Source organism: Belonocnema kinseyi, chromosome 2 (assembly GCF_010883055.1).
Source record: "Belonocnema kinseyi isolate 2016_QV_RU_SX_M_011 chromosome 2, B_treatae_v1, whole genome shotgun sequence".
NCBI classification, from domain to species: domain Eukaryota; kingdom Metazoa; phylum Arthropoda; class Insecta; order Hymenoptera; family Cynipidae; genus Belonocnema; species Belonocnema kinseyi.
Window position 1 is genome coordinate 80,474,026 of NC_046658.1, and position 11,975 is coordinate 80,486,000.

At 31.6% G+C, this 11,975-nt stretch overlaps 1 protein-coding gene across 1 annotated transcript in view; it reads right to left on the reverse strand.

The window, feature by feature from the left end:
* The window catches only part of LOC117167773 (insulin-like receptor), a 116,834-nt gene that overhangs the window by 23,777 nt on the left and 81,082 nt on the right, over positions 1-11,975 (reverse strand). The window contains exon 2 of the mRNA XM_033352944.1: positions 7,171-7,932. Coding sequence (XP_033208835.1) covers positions 7,171-7,454 — 284 coding nt within the window. The 5' untranslated portion in view covers positions 7,455-7,932. The remainder of the gene's footprint in view (positions 1-7,170; positions 7,933-11,975) is intronic.

Consider the following 11,975-nt stretch of genomic DNA (forward strand, 5'->3'; position numbering starts at 1 on the left):
TTCATTATCAACACTCAGAGTTAGAAACATTAACAATTGAACGATTAATTTTTTTTACACTGAGGCCTTTTTCAAATACGAAGTTACATTATTGTAACTTTTAATTCATTTTAACAATTATAGTGGTTTCATTGTTTTTCTGCATCGAAACATAACACTCTCAGATGTTAAACAAAATTGTAATGGAACAATAAAAATTATAACGCTTAAAATCTCAATTTAGTACAATTCAGTTTCAAATAGATTATTTTTTAAAATTTAATGTATACTTGCTCATTTTTAATGAATAATTCCGTAACGATACACAGTTTGTTTGAAATTTAATAAAATTGTTTAATTCTATGAATCTTTTAATTTAAAATTATTTAAAAATTGAAAGTGGCTTATAAAGTTTCAATGGAACGTCTACGTTTGTTTAACTACTAAGGCTTTCGAATTAGAACCGTTTAATTTTGCATATAATTGATTTTTTTAAAATTCTTATACTTAAAACTGATCAACTTGAAATGCTTTTTATCCAAAGGTTTTTTAATTTGATTATAATTTTCTCAGAAAAATTAGTACAATACCCGGCCAATAAATTAATTCAGTCTTTTGCTGGGTTTTGCCATTCCTTCCTTCATTTCTGCTGAAAGGATTTCTAATTAAATTGTGAGTTCTAAATTACATTATAATTATTATCATAAATTCTACCCCGTAAAATTGAATAATTATTAAATGTCCCAAAATTAATCTTTAAAACATATCCCCGATGAGTCATAAAAATGTTACAGATAAAAAGATGTTTATAAAAATTGCGTAAACGTTCATTATGATTAAATTTTTATAATAAGCGAAATCGATTCTGATATGAAGGTGGGAAAAAACAATATAAAAACAGTGTTCCACGAACAGGGATTCACTCTATAAATGACTCACTGTTTATGCCTTCCATTTCCACAGTTCGAAGATTTGTATCATTTGCCATTGAACTTTGAAGCCGAAGGGTATTTAAAAATCGTTAAAAAGTCCGATCCTGATCTTCAATTCACTGCAGAAAATTTATGAAACATATATCTTCCCAAAACAAGTTTACAAGATATACTGCAACATAATTCCGTGACAGAAAGTCGAGTAATGGGTTAATCGAAACCTAGGACAATATTGAAGCAGCTGCGTTATCATGCCAGCGCGTATTTATAACTCGAATCCAAAACAAAATACACTGGGGTATCTGGGGGAATCTAAAGAACACGATGGCATCAATGAAAATATTTTTTTTTTAGCTGAAAGATAAGAGAAGTAGTGGCATGCTGTTTACGTCGAGGATGACGCAAGACGAGGATCACAAAAATGATTTAGTACTCCTTCCACAAAGTGAATTACATCACAGAGTATCGTTCGTTTATGATAAATTAATTAAACAGATTTACCTGCACATAATTTACCTGACGTAGTATTAAGGTAGTCTCATTTTTAAATTTTGAGATGGTTATCTCCTTGGAATGCGGAACTGAAGAATGGAGAAACACCATTTTTAACATTAGGGCAGAGTCTAGTTACTTATGTCAGGGAAACCTTATAAGTCTGCTTTATGTCGTGAATTTATTTGGGTTCATCCAAAAAATAACGGAAGCCGATTTGGTGTTAAAATCTGATTATTATAAATGAACAAAATAGTTCTTTTTTAACCAAGCAGTTGAATTTTCAAAAAAAAAATAATAATAATTTTGAATAAAAAAGATAAGTCCACATTTTAACCAAGAAAAGATTTCCATTTTTAATCGAAAACATTTTCAAATAAAAAAGATCAATTTTCAACCAAATACAGAATAGTCAAATTTTCAGTTAAAAAAATGGTTTTCAACAAAAAAAACCAAATAATAAAATTTTAAAACAATAAGATCAATTGTCTACCAAAAAGATTAAAACAGAATCTCCAATAAAACGAGAAGAATTATCAGCCAAAATATAATAGTGGACTTTCCAATGAAAAAGAATGAACTTCAAATAAAAAATAGTTGGTTTTTCCTATTGGGCTCTGTTAATACAGTTAGAATTTAAGTGGAAAAAATTTGAAAAAGAGGGGAAATACTATGCAGCATGCGGAATATAAAAAGGGAGTTTGATCATTTGTAGACTAAATAATAATAGTTTAGAGAAACATTGAAGTTAATTTTTTAATACCTTTAAAATGATAAGTTAAAAAATTAAAATTTTGCTTAGAAATTTAATTTAATTTTACATTGTTAAATTTATTTTAATTTAATTACATTTAACTACATTTATTTTCTAAAACTAATTTAATTAAGGTTGTACGTTTATGTATTTAACATAATTTACATTCTATGACTATGTCGTGCCATAAATATATAAATTAGCCAGATTGTTTAGGGTCTGAGAAAATCTGACCAGTAACACTGCGACGAGTATCAATAAAGTAAAACAGAATTTGTATAATTTTAATGTAAAGACTATAAAAAATCTTGCAGAAGTAATGTTTTTTACCAGCCTCCATAACAGAAAAAAAATTCACGTAATTTACACACGGCCCTTGAAAATCATTGAATCACTATCACTATTATAAATTGAAAAAACCTTTCAGTTAAATTGAGTTAAAGTTTGGGTTTCTGATGTCCGTAACAATTATGTGGGTCCTTTCTTTGATGTGAATGCGACATTTAATTTCAACTATCTCCTAACGAAGAAAGTGGGTTGGGTTATTAAAAATCCTTTTGAAATATTTTCCTTCTCTTCTGATTTAGGAGTCGTTTTAGAATTTCGTATCAATCAATATGATAAATAAAAAAGAGAACGAATCTTGTAATAAACCTTGCATAACTTGGTATTTGGATACTAAGAGACCCCAGTTTTCAATGTTTCAGAACTGCGTTTCAATTTTCCATATACTACGTTTTAATTTTCTATACACTGTGTTTCAATTTTCATTTACTGCGTTTCAGTTTCGTGATTAACGTGTCATTGAGATCATATATATATTATTCAGAAGTTACTAATTTTTGGAAAAAATTACACAAGATTTTAATAAGGGTGATCGCAAAACTTCATTTTCAAAATTCCTTAACTTTTCGCTGATATTTCAAATAAAAAAATATGACTTTTTGAGAATAAAAGATACATTTCAAGTCTCAAAGGACGAATTTTCTGTAAAACAGTTAAATTTTTGACCAAAGAAGATGACTTTTTGAATTTTGAACCTATAAAAATGAGTTTGCAATCAAATGATCGAATAAAAAAAAGATGAAACTTAAAAGAAAAACAGTTGAATTCTCAACAAAAAGATGCATTCTCAAATAAAAATTTAATTCAGTGAGACACTTTAATAGCCCTTTCTTCTATACCCTTTTCGAGAATTGACGACGTGCCGTGGATAGGAATAAAAGGAGTTGCGAAGAGTGTGGTGGTCACAAAGACGCGGCATGCAAAAGCGTTTTCAGGCACCACCGCCAGCCCGAAAACCGGCGCAATATAAGGGTTTCACTGTATTTGATGTTTCAACAAAAAGAAAACGAAATTTCAACAAAATAATACAATTTTGAAGCAGAGATCAGTTTTCAAATAAAATAATGAATTTACAACCAAAAATGCTTTTAAAACCCCAATTCAACTTTTTTGTTTATAATTTAGTATTTGACATGCGAAAAATTCTCTCAATGACAAGTTAATCTCCAAACTGAAACTCAGTGTATAAGAATTTGAAACGCAGTTACAAAACATTGTAAATTGGTGTCTCTCATTGTCGGTGCAGTTAATACTAGCCGGAAATCCTTTAAAACCCTGGCAATTCTCAAATTCTCTAAAGATTGCGAACGTATATTCTTATTTAGAAGGTATTCCTCAAACAGAGAAAATTAACGCAAATTAAACCTCATTTTGAGCTCGGCCGCGGAAAATATAATCACTTTTTAAAAAACAAGATATTTTAATTCTTTCGACTGTAATATAAAAAAGAATATAATTTATTGTTGTGCTTCATAAGTCTTGATGAAAGTAAACAGATAAAAAGTAAGATAAGAAAATTTATTATTCCAACAAATATTATTCTTCTTTCATGTGGCAAAACGAGACCTTCCTGAGATCTCTTGTTTTAAGGTAGAAGAAATAAACTACGCCAATGTTTCCGGATTATTATTTTTAGTATTATTTTTGCAAGATGATATTTTTCGATTATATCCCCTTACATGAAGATATCGGGAGTAAATACATTTTCCCGTTTAACTAATAATTACAGAAACTGGTAATTAAATTCATTTGAATTGAAAACAACACAAAGAATTTTAAAAGATTCGTAGGTAAAATTCGGTTGTTTTTTAATTTTAAAATGATAAAACCACTGAACTAGTAAGCTTTTAATCTTTTATTTGTCTAATAATTAACAAGGATTTAAAATTTATACAAATAATGTTAAATGTTTACATGTAAACTAATTTAATAATGCGTGCTTTAAATTGTTGATTTTTTCCCTTTAACCTTCAAGCGTTTGCGCCAACTTTAGTCACGTCACTTGACCGCCCATGTTTTTTCTTGATCATCATGCTGTTTTCTGTACTTTTCGTGAATGATTCACTGCCATGAGAGCAAAGGAATTCTGATATAACTGAGCAAAAATCTTTTTGAATAAAACTCTTTATTTAAACAACATATTTTTAGCCATCAATATATCTTTTATATGCAAAAAGTCAGCCTTTGGTATATAAAAATTAGGCTGCATAGTAAAAAAGTACAAATTAAGTAGGTAGGTATCATTTTAGTTTTGAAGATATTCAGCCTGTTTCCATGTCCTCATTCTGAGACACCTGGCTATTATCGCAGCTTACTGTAGTGGTTGGTTCCGCTCAGTAAAGTTCCGAGTGATACTGTACAGAGCGGGATGAGGGGGGTGGGTCCATCTAACTTTTGCCGGATCAAGTAAGAGTCGGAAGTGTAACTAAGGAATACATGTCAATCCCACCTTACCCAAAGCTCACTGGCGAGCGTGTCATTCGAAATTCCAAAAACACGGTCAATTGACAGTTCACGCGAACGCTTTAAGGTTAAGTGCTTAAGATTTGTAATATTAATTAATTTTCAACGCTTTCATATAATTAAAAACTGATCAATTTCCGAGGATTATAATTTGAAATTATTTCAGATTGAATTAGAATTAAAATGCTTAATTTGTAAAGATTAGAATTTTAAACGTTCCAATTTTTAGGAATAATTAATTTGGAATTTTCACATTTATAATGCTTCATTGTGACACTTATATTAATCAAATCTAAATTTTAACTTATTAAACCTTAAGCGCATATTGCGACAAGCGATACTGTAACATAGCTGCCACACGAAAATTGTTACATATTAAAATAATATGCTTTTATTTGATAAACAATAATGGACATACTTTTTGTATAATTTATTATTTAAGAGATTTTAATTGTTTAGTTTCCGAAGTTTCCCTGTGTCTGCCATTACACTGCAGGATATTTTGCATTGTGAGCAATTTTATTTCCGAATTTTTTACTAACGGGCACTTCCTCATTCGGTAATAGCATACAAAATTGTCGGGAATTTTATTAATCGGACATTTTAAATTATAGTAGCCACGAGATCTCGACTACATTGTAGTCGAAAACCTGATTGGTTGCGACAATCCGTAAAAATGACTAAGTGGCTGTTTTCAGTTTGTTTATGTATTAATAAAGATTACAAATTTTCTGCACCATCAATTTTGTAAATTAAGATATCCAAAATATGTAATTTTATTTCACGATAAAATTTATTTCTGAATGTTTCTAAACTTTATTGATCAAAAAGGACATTTTTATGTAAATTATTTTTTAATATTAAGAAATAATTCTGTTTTTAACATTTTGCGAACCACACTATAATTTGTAAACTTTTTCACACTTCTAAAGGGTCGAGATAAATGAAATTATGAACAAAAAAGTTATGGGTATAGACAAAAAGACTTGTGGGCAAATTTTATACGATTCAGGTTTCATTTTAAAAGATTAATTTATAGGCTTAGGGGTTGGAAGATTTCAAAACATGTTGAAAAAGAATCTGGGAGATTTTAAGATTTCTTTTTTAATTTTGCAGGGTTTTAAAAGTTTTATAAGTTTTGTAAACATTCGAAAATAATTTAAATGTTAAGAAGATTCAAACAAGTTTAAAAGCAAATGTAGATTTTTGAATATTTCGAAAAAAAATTTCTGAACATCCATGGGAAAATTTGTAACGATACTTTAATTTTAAAAATTACTTTTAAAAACAAAATAGAGTAAAAAACATTTGAAAACATGTTTTTAAATTTCGAAAAAATCTGGAATGTTTGAGGCAATTTTTTTAATTTGGAAAGACTTTTCGACATTATACACGAAATTCCAGTCAGTTTAAAATATATTTATTTTAGAATTGGAAGTATCTATACTTACCCTTCCCCGCTCTATTTGTACCAAAAAAATACGGCTATTTGTACTAAGATTTTCGTATCCGTAAATGGCCTTAGGAATTTTAAAACCTTTGAAGAGATTGTTGAATCGAATATTTTTTTATTTCTTCCAAACTTCTAAGTCTTTAAATATCTTTTAAACTGATTCGAATTTTTCGTAAAATTGGGTAAAATCCTGTAAAATAAAAAAATATCTTTAAATTTATATTATTTTAAAAGCAAACTGATCATAATTCCTGAAATCTAATTTAAGGTAGCTATCCTGACAAAAATCAGATCTCTGAAAAAAATAGTTTTTCTAAGATTTAAAAAATAAAAACGATATTACTGAAGTTTATTTTAATAATACTTCTCTTGAAGATTATTTTCTTTTTTAAAAAAACACAATTTTTTCCCAAAAAAAGAAGCCACTATTTATGAAGATTCAACCATGTTTTTTTCTTCAAATTTGCACGAAGCGACAATAAGAAAAAAATAAATTACAAGTATTGTTAAAATAATTATTTTTCGTATGTTTTACACTTTTTTAAAAATAAAAATGAATTTTCTCTTTCATGAGACCTGCTTTTGCGGCACAATCACCTTATGCTCGAATTTAAGTGTTCAGAAACTTCTAACACATAAATAGTTATTCGAAACTTTTATTTTGTATTAAAAATGATTTTTTCCTTCATATTCAGAAACTAAACGCGTTTGATTGATGATGATAGTAACGATAGAAAATAAAGGAAAATTACCTTAGATTATCGACAGCACGCCTGTTTCTGTAAATTGCCCCCCTGTTGATAAGATCTTTGGTACCAAGATTTTCGTTCTGCCTGACATCGTCCAAGTCATGGATCTCGTGGAAGGAGTCCTTCATTTTCGCCGCAAAATCCAGATCAAAGTTTTCCTTTGATGTGGCAAGAGGCTGATTTGCAATGAGTCCCGATCCTCTCGAGCCTCGAGAGTTCTCTTTGGAAAAGGCGCAGGAGGTCAGAAGGACGCAAATCGCAATAGGTAGCAGCTTCTTCGTTTTCATTTTCTCCTCTCATGGATCCTGCCTTTTTGTCAAGTCTTTGGATCCGGAGGACCTCCGCTGCTTCTCTATTGCCCGGCTACTTTGAAGGATTCTTCGGCGACCGATCACCACCAAACTACACTATACGAAGTCGTCAGATGAGGATGATGAGAAGTTACACCGCTGTCTTGAAGAAGCGGATTTCGACGTGTTCCGATGATACAGTTTCTCCCCAGCATCGAATCGCCGATAAGCCACCACTCCTAGCACTCTATTACACTTGTGTACTCGCATGCACATGCACATGCGTCTGCCCACGCGCCACATAGATTCTTCAATAACGCACACGCCTCTTTCACTTTAAAACATTTTTAATTCCATTCAGAATTTCGTAGCACTTGACACGCACTTCGATCCCTCTCTGGCTAGAGCAGCTTCTTGTTGAAGATGAAGAACTTTTTGGTTTTCATGACTCATTAATTGGCCCCTCTGTTTTCACCTGGAACAAAATATGGACACAGATAATAGGATGCATTTTTGAACTGGTATCCGCTAATGGCATTATTAATTATTAACTAAATTAATCATTATCTTCAAATTCATTCGTTCATTTTGTCTCTATCATCCAAGTTGACAGTTTATTAGGGTACGTTAGTTTGATATCTTATAAAATTCTGTTTGCACTGGACGTTCTTTCAATTGAATGAAAATTCTTTAGTTTTAATTGGAATATGAGATACTCCTCATTGCAAATTAGATACAGTGAATGTTTCAGGAAACAGTTGACTTTTAAACAAAAAAATAATTTTCATACAAGAAATTTCATTTCCTACCAAAAAATAACAATTTTTAACGAAATACATGCATTTTTATAAAAATTAATTTTCTTACAACATTTTTTTTCACAATTGTAATTCACCCTTGACACTTAAAAAAGGCCATTAAACTGATTAAACTTATTATTTTACAATGTGTAGGCGAGGAATTACGGCAATCGGTAGATCCCGAGATGCGTCACAAATTTGTCACGGAATGCGATAATCGCTATTTTCAGAGATGCTTTGACAATATTTTGCGTAATAACTTAGTAGACTTTTGGAATAAATTTCCCTTTCTTAGTATAAATACTCATTTAAGTGCTCATATTATTCAATATATATTTTATTAGGCACTGTGTATGGTTGGTTATGGAGTTTTCCGTAACGTTTGCACTTTTCAAACTTGAAAAGGGGTTAGAGTTACAGAAAATTCCATAAAATTAGCCCTGAAAGACCTGGAAAAGGGGTTAAAGTTACGGAAAATTCCGTAATCACAGACAGTGCGATTTTAGTATTCATTACATACTTTATTATTCATTAAATATTTTGTCATTCACTATTTAATGTTTTTATTGCACAATGTAATTCTGTCAGAAATAAATGTTTAATACTGCTCATTTTTCATATCATACTATTCTGTTATTTAACATTGCCCCTTAGAATATACCCTAAGTGTATGATACTGAAACTTGTATACGTCCTTGTCCTGAATGATTGATAAAATTCTAGAAAAATATCTCCTAACAGTTTTTTCCTATCTAAGAGTTATTTTCCAATTGTTTTCGAAAACTGTGTAAAAATCCTTAAAGATATTTTTTTTAACAGTACACGTTTTTGAAGTGATGAAAAAAAGGAAAGGACTGTTAAGTTAGGCTGTTCTTTATTTTTTAGACACCCAAAAATTGTATTGTTGAGAAAAAAATCAATCTTAAAAGATTTTATCAATATTTTCGCAAACAAAATCGAACATAATGTGAGATAGAAAAAAGTGTTAAGAGGCAGTTTTTTAGCACTTTTTTAGAAAAATAATTTCATTTCTTTGAAGTTCTTCATATCTTGCGGCGATAATAAACGTAAGTTTTCGGTTTTCAGACAAAAAAAACTTTTTTCTTACAAAGGCGCAGCCCAGGTGCGAATTTTCCATTGGGCCATAGTCGGGCCAAGTTTCTCGGAGTTGGGCTAACCTTGCCAACCAGGCATTAGCCAACATACCGAAATGATAACTATGGTTTTTAACCATATTAAATCCATTGAAGGCACAAAATCCCTTAAAATAACTACTTTTCTTTCGGACTCATCAAAAGTATTTTAAAGCCTCTAAAATCTCTTGAAAATTCTTTTGCTTTTTTTAAAATTCTTCTTATATATTTTAAACTTCTTTAAAATTACTTGAAATATTTCGAAATCCATTTATAATTTTTTTCTCTTTTCATTAAAAAGAATGTTTAAATCCCTTTATGCCGATCTCTGGGCCGACTTTGGCTCTGAGTTGGACCTGTAGTCGGCGTTACTCGTTAACAGAAGTTGTTTCAGAGTTGCCCCGATGGTTGGTCCATGTTTGGGCCATTGTTGGGCCAATGGTCGGCCTAACTTCTTCAGAACTTTCTCAATCTCTTCATGCCGAACTCTGGGCCGACTTTGGCCCAGAGTTGAGCCGGTAGTCGGCATTACTCCTTAACGAAAGATGTCCCATAGTTGCCCCGATGGTTGGTCCATGTTTGGGCCATTGTTGGGCCAATAGTCGGCCTAACTTCTTCAGAACTTTCTCAATCTCTTCATGCCGATCTCTGGGTCGACTCTGGCCCAGAGTTGGGCCAGTAGTTGGATTTACTCGTTAATGAAAGATTTCCTATAGTTGCCCTAATGGTTGGTCCATGTTCGGGCCAAAGTTGGGCCAACAGTCGATTCCACGTTATTGGCCAACGTTGGCTGTTTAGGTTGGGCTGACAAAAGTATCTTATAAATATAAAAGGTGGCCCAACTTTGGCTGCCGATCTACAGCGGGCCAAAGTCGGTCCGACTTTGGGCCAACGCACCTGCGATGGGCGCCGACCTGAATTCGCACCTGGGTACTTTCTCAGAGTTTTTTCAAAGTTTAGTTCAAATTTCACTACCAACTTCGGATTCATAAGTCATGTTAGTCTTAAGCAATAAAAAGTTCTTCATCATGTGTTTTACATGTTTTTTTATAATTTTATATACCAGTTTTATTGCATTTCCGTTTGTTCTCGACGTATTATATGAATCACAGCGGCCGTTCCGCGGTGACTAAAGCTGCCGCCAAGGGGCACGACTATTTTTCTATAAAATTCAAAAGGATTTCATACCTTATTTTTCTGTTTTTGATATTCGTATCCTCAAGCATTTGCCTTTTTTCACAATTATTCAATTTTCGTTTGGAAAGGATAACACGCTGTTCAAGGCTAATATGAAATATGCCTGTAGCTGAGTTCTAATTTTCTTGAGAAAATTGTAATACATTCAAAAACACTTGATCCATGTTCCACCAAAACTTTCAACGCACTACAATTCCGAAAAACCACAACAAACACGACGAATGCTGAAGATACCGACAAATCGGGGTTAAAATCTTCTGTCGCTACATAAAGCACCAACGACATTGCTCCGATAAAATCTCGCTTTTTTAATATCTTAAATATTAGCTGATAATATCACACGTGTTATACTTCAAATATAAACAGGTATTGCGAATTCAGGTCGGCACCCAGAGCAGGTGCGTTGGCCCAAAGTCGGAACGACTTTGGCCCGATGTAGATAGGGAGCCAAAGTTGGGCCACCTTTTATATTTATAAGATATTTATGTCGGCCCAACCTATGCAGCCAACGTTGGCAGACAACGTGGGACCGGCTGTTGGCCCGAACATGGACCAACCATCAGGGCAACTATGGGACATCTTTTGTTAACGATTAACGCCGACTAACGGCCCAACATATGCGCCAAAGTCGGCCCAGAGATCGGCATGAATGGATTTAGAAAGTTCTGAAGAAGTTAGGCCGACTATTGGCCCAACAATGGACCAACTAATGGGGCAACTATGGGATATCTTTCGTTAAAGAGTAAAGCCGACTAAAGGCCCAACGCTGGGCCAAAGTCGGCCCGGAGATCGGCATCCAGGGATTTAAACATTCTTTTTAATAAGAAGAGAAAAAAATTTATAAATGAATTTCAAAAATTTTCAAGTAATTTTCAAGAGATTTTAGAGACTTTAAAATACTTTTTATGAGTCCAAGAGATTTTTAGTGATTTTAAGGGATTTTGGGCCATTTCAATGGATTTAATATGGTTTCAAAAGTGAGTAAAGGAATTTAAAATCATAGAAAGCATTTTAAATGATTTTTTTAAGAAATCAGAAGAGTTTAAGGATTTTCATGTAATTAAAAAATATTTTAAAGTATTTAAACAGACTTTCGGGAGTTTCAAGGGATTTAACCGGAGTTATTTGATTTCGAAAATTTTTAAATTTATAAACGAAATTTAGAAGATTTCAAAATATTTAAAAGAGTTCAAGATATTTTTAATGAATTTAAGAGATTTTAACTAATGTTCAAGAATTTTTGAGGAATTTCGGTAGAATTTAAATGACTTTTAAGATTTTAAAGTAATTTAGAAATATAAATAATATTTTTGAATTCTTTAAAGTCTGTTAGATTTATCTTGAAATCTTCGGAAATTTGTAGAAATCCTATGAATTCTAATGGGTTT